The sequence below is a fragment of the Macroventuria anomochaeta genome (genome assembly GCF_010093625.1).
Source record: "Macroventuria anomochaeta strain CBS 525.71 unplaced genomic scaffold BU25scaffold_12, whole genome shotgun sequence".
NCBI lineage: Eukaryota > Fungi > Ascomycota > Dothideomycetes > Pleosporales > Didymellaceae > Macroventuria > Macroventuria anomochaeta.
In genome coordinates, this window is record NW_022985373.1 from 294284 (window position 1) to 307783 (window position 13500).

Here is a 13500-nt window from a genome sequence, read left to right on the forward strand (position 1 = left end):
TATGATTCGTCAATTGCATCTGACTTTGTCATCATTTCATCCATTCATCCTTGCGGACAGCAAGTCTTGCCGTGGTGAAGCCAGAAAGTTGCACGTGATCTTGTCTTAGCGCGAAATTGGAGAGACATCACTGTGAGCGCAGCTACTACTAAAATGCACTCGTCGCCTTTTCCCTTTCTCGGTATTCAATTATACACCCTAGTTGCTCGTTGCTGAGCTTGTTTCACTCCTTACGTTCCGCTGCGGACATCGCCGCGACAGCTCAATTTCTTGGCGCGTTTTCTCGTGCAGCTCTGCTTTAAGCTGTGCCAGGGTTGCACCGACCTCATCCATCTGCAACCTCGATTCTTTCAACTTCATCCGCGCCTGCGCGACCGCACACCGCGCATTGTTAGTCGAGCAGACATTAACGCGCGCGCGACGCCTCGCACACGGCCAACATGTCCTTCGGCACCGGCGGCGGCTTTGGGGGCTTTGGCTCCAATAACAACAATAACCAGTCCACGGGCTTTGGTTTCGGTGCGAATAACAACAACTCTGGTGGTAAGTAGTGAACTCTCTCCTGGATTTAAGGGCGACCGCTTCCCGCGGACACGTCAGCAATGCGCGCCAATGCGACACGTACCGAGGGCTTCTCGTGGAATCCTGTCTAACTCGTCCTTCGCCTCAGGCTTTGGCTCGAACACCGGCAACACATTCGGCTCCAACAGCAACACCACTGGCGGCGCTATGTTCGGCGGTAACACAACGAGCACATTCGGCAGCGGAGGTACGTGGGTTGCTTTGCGCGTTGCGGTCGCGTCTACGTTTTGGCTTTCTGCGTTGCTGCATCTGCTGTTGCTATCCTGGCCTATGCTGTGTACTCTCGTCATGTGTCCTGGACTTCATTTGCGATTCGCGAGCTTCTGCGTCTCGGAGATGTCTTATTGGCTTCTTCAACATCCATGCTAACATTTCCACGCAGGCGGCTTTGGTGCCAACAACAACAACAACTCGACCTTCGGCTCAAAACCATTCGGTAGCTCAACAACGGGCGGCGGCCTCTTCGGCAGCGGTGCATCAACAGGAGGCTCGACGTTCGGCGGGTTTGGATCGAACAACAACAACAACACATCGTCTGGGTTCGGCGGTGGTGCCAGCACTGGCACAAGCCTTTTTGGAGGCGCAAGCAAGCCTACATTCGGCGGCGGTTCGACAACCAACACCGGTGGTGGCCTGTTCGGCGGTGGAAGCACTGGTGGATTTGGCTCCAACAGCACAACAGCCTTTGGCAGTGGTACCTCTGGCGGTTTCGGCGCAGCAGCAACTAACGCACCCAACAATGGTACCGCAGGCACGCTGTTCCAGGCCCACACCGAGAAGGACGGCGCATCCGCGACGCAACATTACCAGACCATTACCTTCCAGCAGCCATACCAGAACTACTCGCTCGAAGAGCTGAGGTTAGCGGACTACAACCAAGGACGCCGCTACGGCAACTCCAATGGCCAGGGCGGTGCATTCGGCCAGAACTCTAACTTTGGCGGTTTTGGTGCAAACAACAACACCAACACCACATCTGCCTTTGGCGCCAACAACACGAACACAGGTGGCGGTCTCTTCGGTGGTGGTAGCACAACGAACACTACTGGAGGGTTCGGACAGTCTACAGGAGGCTTTGGTACGAACAATAATAACAATACTGGTGGCGGGCTCTTTGGAGCAGCGAAGCCAGCAACCGGTGGTCTGTTTGGAGGATCTAACACAGCCAGCACGGGTACCACCGGTGCTGGTCTCTTCGGAGGCGGCTCGACTACCAACACAACTGGAGGTTTTGGTTCCGGTGGTGGCTTTGGCACAACAAACAACAACACAGGAGGTGGTCTTTTCGGCAACAACAACAACACAGCAAAACCTGCCTTCGGTGCCGGCGCAACGAATACCTCGACCGGCTTCGGCGGCTCGACCAACACTGGCTTCGGACAATCGAACACTGGCGGAGGACTTTTTGGTCAGAACAACCAGGCTAGCGCTGCACCTGCCTTTGGTGGTGCTTCAACGACAGCAAACTCAGGCGGTGGACTGTTCGGCAATGCAGGCAGCGCGTTCGGCCAGAACAACACCACTCAGGCACCAGCATCTGGAGGACTCTTTGGTGGTGGTGGCTTTGGTCAGAACAACAACCAGGCCAAGCCCGCAACGGGTGGTCTTTTCGGAGGGGCATCCACAACGACCAACACTGGCGGTGGTTTGTTTGGTGGCGGCGCTTCTCAGCCCGCCCCAGCATCTGGAGGTCTGTTTGGAGGCTCCACAGCCAACAACAACACTGGAGGCGGCCTGTTTGGAGGTGCCAAGCCTGCCACTACAGGTGGAGGACTTTTCGGCGGCGGCAACACTACGAACACCGGCGCTTCGACTGGAGGCGGTCTTTTCGGTAACCTCGGTGGGCAGAACAACCAGACGAACAGTGGTTCGAGCCTTTTCGGCGGTCAGAACAACCAGCAGAAGCCCGGCGGTCTTTTTGGCAGCTCGACCACGAACAACAATGCCGGAGGCGGCCTCTTTGGCGGCATGGGTCAGAACAACCAGCAGCAGAGCAACATGGGTGGCTCCCTATTCGGCGCTAGCCAGAACCAACAGCAGCAGAACCAGCAGCAGAACGGCAACAGCTTATTCGGTGCATCTGGGAGCTCTTTACTGAACACTTCTTTGAACACCAACCCATACGGAAACGATGTATTGTTTGCTGGCCTTGCTACACCAACACAAAGCCCTGGTCCTATCGCCACGCCCCTCTCCAGCAGCCAGAAGAACAAGAAGAGCGCCATCCTTCCCCAGCACAAGCTCAATCCTGCCGCATCCACTCGTCTCCTTACGCCCCAGGCCAAGCGCACTGGCGGTTATGGATTCACATACTCCACCTACGGAAGCCCAGCTAGTGGTCAAGCCACACCCAACCTTGGTGGCAGCCTCTTCGCTGGAGGCAGCTTGTCGCGCTCACTTGGTAGTAGGAGTACCTCTACGAGCAACCTGCGCAATAGCTTCACCCCTGAGACCAGCATCTTGGCTCCAGGTGCTTTCTCTACGACCGGACGCACTTTCGGCAACGGTAGCCTCAAGAAGCTGAACGTCAACCGCTCGATCAACACACGTATCCCGCTGTTCGATGAGCCGTCAATTCGCAAGAGTGTCAGCTTTGCCGGTAGTGATGGGGACACATTGAACGGCGGCACGAACGGAGAGACCGCACTTGTGGTGCGAAGGGATGATGGCGATGCTTCGCCTAGGTCTGTGAACGGTGATGCTAGCCCTGAGCCTTCTCGTCCAGCCATGCAGCAAGTCAACGGCAACGAGCTTGCACGCGTCCCCGAGATCGACCCTGCTCTGATACCCAAGTCGTCTTCAGCGGTCAACGTTCAGCCTGGAGAGGATCCTGAGCCTGGTGACTACTGGTCTCAGCCATCAATTCAGCAACTGAAGAAGATGAGCAAGCAAGAGCTCAAGAGCGTGCGCAACTTTGTGGTCGGTCGCCGAAACATTGGGCAGATCGAGTTCCACCAGGGCGCACCAATTGATCTCTCAGAGACCAATCTTGACAGGCTCTTTGGTGACATTGTGCAGCTCAACCACCGCAACGCCACAGTCTACGGAGAGAACTGCTCATGCCTGCCGAAGCCACCGATGGGCACCGCGCTGAACCACCCATCGCGCGTTACTCTTCTCAACTCGTGGCCTCGCAACAAGGCTGGCAAGAAGGACGCCAAGCATCTGGAGCGCCTGAAGCGCGTTGCCGGTACCACGTTCGAAAGCTACAATGCTACTAACGGTGGCTGGATCTTCACTGTACCTCACTTCTCGTCCTACGGTCTTGACTACGAGAATGATTACAGCGATGACGAGGATGATGAGTCGAGTGAGCTGAGCCCCGTGCCCGACACTCCCGCGCAGACATTGCTCAACACTAGCCAGATGACCAGCACACCCCAGCAAGACTCGCTTGTTAGCCCTGACGAATCTTCCCCCGATGATACCTTCGACTTCAAGCGCGGCATGCGCGCACGTGCGAGCGTTCCCGGAGGCTTCGGTGACGAGGCTGCATACGAAGAGTACGATGATGAGGATGACTCTCGCGGCGAGTCTTTTTTAGGGGAGCGCTCCGTGGGTTCACTTGATGGCCAGCAAGAAGCTGACTATTACGAGAGCGAATCCGAATTGGACCAAGACCAGAGCATGGCGGATTCTGTGTCCGGACCTATTCACACCACGGAGCCAGCAGCCGCTACAGAGTCAGACCCTTTCAAGAGCACACTCAAGGCACCAAAGTCGATCCTGAAGGCTAGTCAAGTCTTCAAACCCAACTTTGGTACACCCTCGAAAGGCCAGGCGGTCTTTGATGATGACTGGGCGAACCAGCTTCAGCGCACCATCAGCCCAAGGAAGCAGGATCGAACTGCTCTGCGCGAAAGCCAGGGCCATGCCCTTCGCGAGCACGACAGGAGCCCTACATTTGCAGCACCGTCGGTCAATGCGCGACCTTTCGCAACACACATGGATTTAATGAACTCGCTCTTTGGTGAGACAGAGAATCATCGGGAGTCGCTTTCAAAGCGACAAGGACAAGGCATCGAGGTTTGAATTCCCCTTTTTCTAGCGTTTGTATTGGCAGATTCGTGTTGATTGTTGTAAGACAACCTTACCTAAATTGACGCTTCGGCTACTGTATGTAGATACAAATTGATATGGGACAAGATTGCTAAAATTCTTGTCTCCAGTTACCATACTCGAAACGACCCAAGTCTTCCCACGATCTCGACCAAATGACCGACGCCGACAAAGATTTCCACAACTCCAGCAAGCCGCACTTCAGCGAGACCGGTGTCTTGATCTACGGCAACAAGGGTGCTAAGAACCTTGAAAATGGCGCGTTCTCCACTGCCCAGGAACCACTCGCCGGCGCCACCAAAGACATCCGCTTCATGAAGATGCCTACAATCGATGATGTGAGTAGTCATACAGAGTGCCACAGTTGACATACTAATTATGTATAGGCTGCTCCCGAAACCTTGAGCGTCCAGAAGCAGCAAACCAAGATCTCTACTGCCGATGGTATACCGTTCGCCACACTTCTCACTGATCCTGCTCCTATCGAGTTTTCTAGTATGGCCAAGGCTGTCGCCATCGAGACCGCCGCAGGCACTCACGAACAGCACGCGTGGCAACTGTTGTCGCTCCTGTTCGATGGCGCCGATCGGATTCAGAAACCAGCTGATGTTGACCCCGAACACATTGAGCGCTACAAGAAGGAAAGACTGTCTGAATTCTGGAAGGCTTTGGTCTTTGGTGATGCACAGAAACATGCGCAGGAAGCGGCGACATCTGAGGAGCGTGCCATTGCCCAGCTGAGTTGCAACAATGTTGCAGAAGCCTGTCATGCTTTACTTGAAGGCTTGGACCTGCGACTTGCTACTATGGTTGCGCAGATTGGCGGCGACGCGAATATGCGTCAAACCATGACCACTCAGATCGAGGAGTGGCGGCGTCTGGACATGCTTGCCGAGATGGAAGACGCGCATCGCGCTCTGTATGAGCTGCTATCTGGCAACTGCGCACAGGCTGATGGTAAGCTTGGAGCCGGTCGCGAGCACAAGGCCGTTGCATTCAACATCTCAAGTAGGTTCGCTCTCGATTGGCGTCGTGCTTTCGGTCTTCGCCTCTGGTACGGCACTCTGGTTGACGAGCCTATTGAGCTGGCCGTTGCACAATTCGCAGATGCTGTCAGAGATGGGCTCGAAGACGTCAGGCCTGTGCCCTGGTTCGTCCGCGACAATGCTGACATGGGCTGGACTGATCCGGACGCGGCCAACCGCGAAGATCTTCTCTGGGGCATCCTCAAGCTTTATGCTGCTTCCAAGCTGGACATTCCAGCAAACATGGAGGACGTTTTAGCTCCAGAGAACGTCTCTGGCCATCCTCTCAAAGCACGCCTGTCATTCCAGCTCTTCCAGCTCTTCTACTCCCGCCATAAGGACAAGATGGAGGAGCCCGAGCGCAAGGTCGGGATGCCTACCTTCCGCGGTGATGGTGAGGGCGACTTCCGTCGATCGTTCATGTCATCAACTGCCACCGTGACCAACAAAGACACACAAGGTGCCGATCCGCTTGTTGAACTTGGTGATAAGATCACTCTGTCTTATGCTGCGTCACTGCATACACAAGAGCACTGGACCACAGCCATATGGGTGTACACTCATCTGTCCTCTGCAGCGATGCGTGAACACTACATTCGGTCGCTGGTCAATCAATTTGCGAAGTCGATCACACTTGCCGACTCGGACGCCACATACACTCACCTCACAAACGACCTGCACGTCCCCGCAACCTGGCTCCATGCGGCTGCAGCGCTACAAGCCAAGACGGAAGGCGACGCTGTCCGTGAAGCCACAAATCTCATCAAGGCAGATGAGCTGGACGAGGCCCATGAGGTACTCTGCCGCAAGGTCGGCCCTGATGCAATCATCTCACGCGACTACGAGCCACTGCGTGAACTGATGGCTGGCTTCGTTCCCGAGGAAGCAGACCGCTCTGCCAATGACAACGCATCTCTCGCCTCGTCGAAACGCAGTGGGTATGGCCGGGGACAGGAGCACGTTGCTGGCTGGGCACAAGGTGGTCAGATTTACTTCGATTACATTGAGCTCCTCGACTACACAGGTCGCCGCTCGACATATCGTGTAGATGAAGAGTTGGAGCAGGAGATCCAGCACCTGCTCTCCAAACTGCAGAAAGCTCTCGAGATCGCTGCGCGCGACCGCTTGGAGTCTTGTGGTCTAGAGGAACGCGTCGCATTGATGGAGATCGCTGGCACCGTCGCCAACTTGGTCGCCAAGAACAAGGTACGTCTCGCTCTCCTCCAATCTCATACTCAAGTACATCAACTAACGATCACGCAGTCGGCCAACCGCTCTCAGATCCTCAAGCTTCCGCTCACAGAGGACTTGTGGCTCAAGCATTCATGCGACCTCAGCACGAGCTACTACCGCAATCTCATGGCGAGCAGCAGATAGTATCACCCAGACCGCTTGGGTCTTGTTGGGGAAGTCTGGGAGGAATTAGTTTGAGTTGTCGTCACTGGAGATCTATGAAGAAGAAAGGCTGCATGAAGTAGAGATGAGCAAGTGTTCTTCGAGGAATTGGCATTGGGAACAGTGATAGGGATAAGCGGGTGTATAGTAGGAATCTTTACAGGAAAAAAACGTTATCATTGCATCTGTGGTCTTGATGAATTCTGAGTGCAAGATTTCTGCGGTGTATTGCATGGCTTGTTTTGAACCCGTGACGCTCTCAGTGAATGAAGGGAGGTTTTGGGTGTATTCAAGGTCATGCCAAAACTCGCAGAGACCAGAGAGCCTTGTTCGTGGTCCTGGGAGGTATTCAATTACTCGATCATAACTCTCAACCTTGTTCATTTCCAATCTTCTATAGTGCCGCCCTTGCGGTTTCGAGAAGTCCGAACGATCTGAACCATCGTTGTAGTTTTCAAATGCTGGACCGTGGCGGTGATTGCTACCATGGAGTGCTGCATCATCACTCTCATCTGCGGATATAGAGGCCTCGGAGATGCTCTCGTGCGCTGCTCAGGAGTAATAGGATGTTATTAATCGAGGAAATAAAGTAACTAGGATAAGTTAAGACGTCATATTGGGGTGTGAATGACGAACACGTTTACTCCTGGTAGACTAGTTTGACGATGAAACGAGTTATATGATAGTCACTGATGGTGATGGATTATATAATGGTCAATGCTCGTGTCTCAAACCCGATATTGTACCATTCAATATCTGTGGCTTCCGTGATTCGATATGCACCGAGGCGTTCGAAGATCTGCTCGTTTTTGTTGACCTGCTTGAGGATAGGGCCATGAGGGTAATCGTGATCCGGAATTTTCCCTGTCTTTGCAGACGTAATCCAGACACCAGGAATACTTCACTGATGGTAAAGCGTGGGCATTTAAGAAAAAGTGCACTCCGGGGATGTCGTGGTATGGATGCAGACTAAGCTGTCGCGAAAAGGGCCCTTTTCCTTGCAGCCTGTTCAGCTCTTCAGTCTTACACAGTTGAGTGGTCCGGAAACTTCCAGTTTTGCCCCTGAGATCTCGCCGAATAGATTCGCAGATGGCGTGAACTTCGACTTGAATGACGTCCAATTTTAGGAAACGTTGCCGTATAGGATCAAAAGGCTTGATCCATCTAGTACATGCCTAACTCCATGTGGCGCTACATAAGACGGTAAACCCTGCTTAGATATCCTGTCATGTGCAAGCTATAGGAGCCCGGCGGCGAAGTATGACTTCCGTAGCCCTGCAACATACTCATTGCCAGTCTCAGACTGCACTATGCTCGCTATACCAGAGAGAGTAGGCAGCCGGTCTGTGGTATAGGTGAATTCCATCTGGGAATAGAGCCCATTGATGTCGAGTCACTTGTCATAGATGTTGTCCGTTGGCCTACTGCGGGCATTGTAGATGGACCGCTTTCTTTCGTCCTCGAAGAGCCAAATGGTACTGGGACCCCTTCTTCTATTAAATTTGTATCACACTCAAAAGCCTTCTCGAGTGACGTGAAATGTGTTACACGCGGTGAGAGGACTAGCTCTTGGAATGCCCAGCCGCGGTCCCTCAAGTCCTCTGTGCACGCCCAGAATCCATATGTCTGACGGGCACATACATCGCTGAGATTGTCAAATAAGCGTTTGAGTAAACGGCTGCCATTTGCGCGCATTCAATTGCCCAAGCTCTGCACGGGATCAGCAACCCTCGTGGAAATAGAGAAAGGACAATCATCCAACTTCAAGTACAATACGTATCGAAGTTCAATGTGGTCTGGACCAGTGTTTGGTGTGCACAGCGTTAGGTACATTTTTGAGGGGTTTGCGCCCCAATTAAATATTTCATCGGCACTCTTCACCTTTAGCGAAAAGGCCCCTCGCCCATTAAGCGGTCCTTTTTGCAGTATTCAAGGGGACAGCAAAGAATGTGCACAAATGACAGCCATGCCTGGCAGCCTCCCTTAGCTCTAACCAAGTCTCATGATGCCGCTGGCCCTCTAGTGATTCCTCTGACACTCGCATTTGTCAATATGTGAGTGCAGCGCACTTGTCTGACAGGCTGCAGTCTTGAAGAAGGTGAACTGTGCCTCAATCAGCCTTGCGTAGCGGGGGCAAGTGCATCCCGAAGCATGCTATAGGCACAGAATGCTTCAGAACCAGGTTTCTTCGTGTCGTAAGGCTCGTGAAGAGCAGACTTATTGTGCTTTGGTAAAAGGGGCGAATGCATAAGTCAAAGGATGGTGTTGTTAACGAAGAAGGTTACTGACGTCCAGCTCCTTGGAGGTCCCCCGCGTTTGTTTGGGCAAGTGCATTCACGCTTCGCGGAAGAGTCCACCACGCGACAAAAAGACACTAGTCAATAATAGGAAAACACGTACAGCTGTACCAGAAATTGGCTTATGACAGCTTTGAAGGTCAGATGTTGGGATGTCGTTATTATTGTACACTTGCCTTTTGCAAGACTCGTCTAATCGTCCAGCAGATCCATGACGATCTGTGGTATCGCCTCCACACCATGCGCATTGATCGCACTGATAGGTATCGATGAGATGTCCCTCTTCCACGCGTTCTCGCGTCCACTGGGATGGGGTTGCACGCCACTCTTGACGTCCTCCAGGTACTTATGCAGCTTCTCATAGTTCTCCTGCGTACCCTCCAAATCTGCCTTCGTAGCTACCACGAACCACGGCTTCGCAGAGATGGGCTCTGATGCTAGGAACGGCAGGGGCTCTAAGGAAGGGTTCAATTCGGGTGTATCAAGCATGTCGGTTTCGCTCTTGGATTCAACGCTGTTAGCGGGCTTATACATGACCATTCTGCGCTCAGTCTCGGCGTTGAGCTCCTTGCCGCGAAGAGTTTCATACTCGGAGACTTCGCGCCATAGAAGCTTCAGCGCTTGGACAGCGTCGCTAGCGTTGAGGTCGATGACGAAAGCCAGGACTGCAGCACGCTCGACATGGCGGAGGAAGCCGAGGCCAAGGCCTTTGTCGAGATGTGCGTCTTCAATGAGTCCGGGGACGTCAGCAATGGTGAAGCTTTCGCGGAGCTCGCCGTGCTTGTTGCGCTTCATGACTAGGGGGCGGTCCTTGTGATTGTCGAGGACGACGGTGCCGACATTGGGCTGAAGTGTGGTGAAGGCCCAGTTGCCGACTCGAGCGCGACTGTTGCTCAGGGCTCGAAGTAGGGTGCTCTTTCCGGCATTTGGGAGACCGACCAAGCCCAAGTCTGCGAGGATCTTCAATTCGAGTTGGACTGAGATCTTGACGCCTTCCTCTCCCTTTGTCGCTATCTTAGGCCTGTTGTTGAAGGGAGTCATGAAGTTAGGGTTGCCCAGACCACCCATGGCGCCGGCTGCGAGCAGCATAGGCGTCTCCATGTGCTTATCGAGGTCTAGCCACATCGGTGACTGTGGTTCGAGGGCGACGAGGTGCGATCTTCGAGGCTTCGGAAGTTGAGGAAACTTCATCCTGTTAAGTTCGGTAGGTACTGTGCCGGGATAGACCAGCCATCTATCCTTCTTGAAACCGCCCTCCTCCACAACTTCGCCGTTCGCTTCTGCCCGCTCTCGCTCCATTTCAGCTTTCTCTGCCTCCTCAAGAAGCACTTCAACGGGGTCGCGCCTTTGGATCTCGCGCACAATCGTCCCTATCGGCACCTTGATGAGGACATCTGCGCCCCTTTCGCCACCCTTCACTTTGCCCTGTCCATTGCGGCCTCTTCCAGCCTTAATGAGACGTCTTCGAGCAAGCTTGTGCAGTGATGTTTCACCACGCACTGCCTGGATGTACACATTCCCTCCGCTTCCACCATCACCACCGTTGGCAGGTCCCTCTGGCGTGTACATCTCGCGCAAAAACGAGACGCAGCCATGGCCGCCAGCACCAGCTTCCAGTGTGAGAATGGCTCGGTCGGCGAAGGGCGTCAAGGAGTAGTCGTCCGGAGTGGGATTAAGCTGTGAATAGTCGGACTGTTTGGTGGCTGTAGAACTACATCGTGCCCGCGGCGGAAATCGTCTACGCAGTGGACATCTACGCGAAACGGTAATGAGTGTCGATTCAGTGAACGACGGATATAGGAACGGCGTGAGCGTTCCACTGAGGAAGCTCGGTCGAACAGAAGGCATACGTCACTGTTGTTTGAGTGGTGCAGAATGAGGAAAGAAACACTTGAGCAGCGGTCGTGATGGCTTCAGTTTTGCGCAGCCAATCAACGCGTAGAAACTCCGAACCGAGTCTCCTGCTACTGGTACGCGCTTCTTTCCCCAAACTCGTTCCCTCTGACATCCCTCGGTCTATTCAAACCTTCACGGGTATTTAAATTGCGTCCTGGCCACATTTTCGGGCTTCTTGCACCATTGACCCTTGCGTTGTGCTGACCTCCGGAAACCTAGCCCTCAATACTTCATCGTTCACGCAGGTACCGCGAAGCGCTGACGATTCAAATCTGAAACGCTTCAGCCTTATATTGTTGATATGTTTCGGTGCCTGACTTTGGTCGCCACATGCATCGGCCTGCAGCTTGTCGACCCTACTGCATTCGACATCTCAGACAGCCTACCTCTTGGTCTCCACCAAGCAACCACCATCCGGCTCATCAAATGGGGCCTAGCTGCTTGGACAACTGTCGAAGCCAATGCGGTACTAAACAGCTGGGCCGAAAACAGGTGGTCATGGAAGAACGACAAGAGCGATTGGAACTGGCCAGGTGAGGTGGCAGTCGTCACTGGCGGTTCTGCTGGCATTGGTGCTTGCGTGGTGAAGAAGCTTGTGTCCCATGGCACTAAGGTCGCAGTCCTGGACATCGGGCCATTGTCAAGCCATTTCACGGATGGTGGGCTATCCCTTCCAGTTCAGATGACACCGACACGAAGGCTGATAATTCAACAGCTGAGCGACCGCTCATTCGATACTATCGGTGCGATGTCACTTCCAGAGATGACATCCACAGAGCGGCAGAAGCTGTCCGTTCTGATATGGGTCCACCGTCGATTCTCATCAATAATGCGGGTATTGGCAATGCATACACCATCCTTGACATCCCCACCGAAGCTCTGCGAACCCTTTTCGAAATCAACCTGATCAGCCATTGGAGCACCATCCATGAGTTTCTGCCAGACATGATTGCCAAAAAGAAAGGGCACATCATGAGTGTTGCCAGCCTAGCCTCCTTCGTGGCTCTCGCAGGAGCGGTCGACTACAGCGCTACAAAGGCAGCCCTTCTCGCTCTCCATGAGGGCCTGACCCAGGAACTGAAACATCGGTACAAGTGTCCTCAGATCAAAACAACCATCGTCCATCCAGGCTGGACAAAGTCTGCGATAACGGCTCATGAAGCGATCAAGGTTGGGTTAAAGCAGGCTGGTGTTAGTCTATTGGAGCCCGAGGATGTCGCTGATGCCATGATTAAGCAGATTATTGCTGCGAAAAGCGGACAGATTGTCCTGGGTCCAGCCATCTTACCCAAGATCCGCGCATTTCCCATGTGGTTACAGGAGATTGTTAGAGATAGCCAAGCCAATGTGGTCTCTGGAAACGGATCGACTGCGACAAAGTGAGTCTGTCTAATCGACTAGGAGACATGCCTACGGTTACGAATTTACATGAGGTCGGATGTGCTGTTTGGGGGGCCGGAGTAATGACGTTGAGGGTGGGCAACAGTAATCGATGTACATATGCAACACCTCCGCGCAGTATCGAGATGTGAGCACCGTCTGCGCCATACCGACAAACGAATTTCGCGACTGTCCAGCGCTTATCGAGGGCTGTCAGCAGCAATGTATATTGCAATGCCTCGGCTAGCGCACCGCGAACAACAACCACCTTCCACCCTACGTATGAATCCCATTTATTTGAATGCCGGCACGTTGCCAAGTCAATAAAACTCATAGATGTATTGCGCCGACGAAGGCCTGCATGCTAAAGTTAGCTGACTAGTAGATATTCTCGGACTACCATGGGGCTAAGCCTCACAAACGGACAGGGGCCTTGCAGGTTCACTAAGCCAGAATTGGCCCGATGCGGCCTACTACCAACAGAACACCGTCGGTGTTCGCACTTGAGATGCAAAGTCCATAAGTATTCGATGCCGTACTACCTGCTGTGTGCTTCCTGGGATTGCAAGGTCGCTTCACTGCCAACACGTCGACCCACTCGTTTCCGATTTGCGACAATGCGATGTGGTTCAAGAGAGTCTTGCTCGGTTACTGCGCCGCATCATTGGCGGTGACTATCGTTACAGCGTCTAACACCAAAGGTACGTCAAGTCTTAGCGTTGTACTACTCAACCTGTGAGTTTCTGGAGGCTGATTGGAGGACAGACAATACTGTGCCTAGGAGACACCACATAGTCGAAAGACTCGCCTTTCCTTCGCTAGAGCGTCACCCACAGTCTGTTGGAAATCAGACAAGCTCGTCAGAG

The 13500-nt window shown here is 53.5% G+C and overlaps 3 protein-coding genes across 3 annotated transcripts; 2 read left to right on the forward strand and 1 right to left on the reverse strand.

Moving 5' to 3' along the window:
• Positions 1-195: 195 nt before the first annotated feature.
• Positions 196-7242, forward strand: BU25DRAFT_490343 (uncharacterized protein). Its single transcript, XM_033711490.1, has 6 exons — positions 196-543; positions 671-769; positions 965-4608; positions 4752-4979; positions 5028-6872; positions 6930-7242. The coding sequence occupies exons 1-6, from the start codon at positions 441-443 to the stop codon at positions 7041-7043; spliced, it is 6033 nt and encodes a 2010-aa protein (XP_033562900.1). The 5' UTR covers positions 196-440; the 3' UTR covers positions 7044-7242.
• A 2308-nt stretch (positions 7243-9550) lies between these two features.
• On the reverse strand, positions 9551-11224 carry BU25DRAFT_447708 (GTP-binding protein Obg/CgtA; the record flags this gene model as incomplete). Its single annotated transcript, XM_033709553.1, has 1 exon — positions 9551-11224. Exon 1 carries the CDS (start codon positions 11204-11206, stop codon positions 9551-9553), a length of 1656 nt encoding a protein of 551 aa, XP_033562901.1. The 5' UTR covers positions 11207-11224.
• A 331-nt stretch (positions 11225-11555) lies between these two features.
• Positions 11556-12798, forward strand: BU25DRAFT_365554 (NAD(P)-binding protein; the record flags this gene model as incomplete). Its single annotated transcript, XM_033703819.1, has 2 exons — positions 11556-11913; positions 11970-12798. 2 exons carry the CDS (start codon positions 11556-11558, stop codon positions 12635-12637), a joined length of 1026 nt encoding a protein of 341 aa, XP_033562902.1. The 3' UTR covers positions 12638-12798.
• Between the last annotated feature and the right edge of the window lie 702 nt (positions 12799-13500).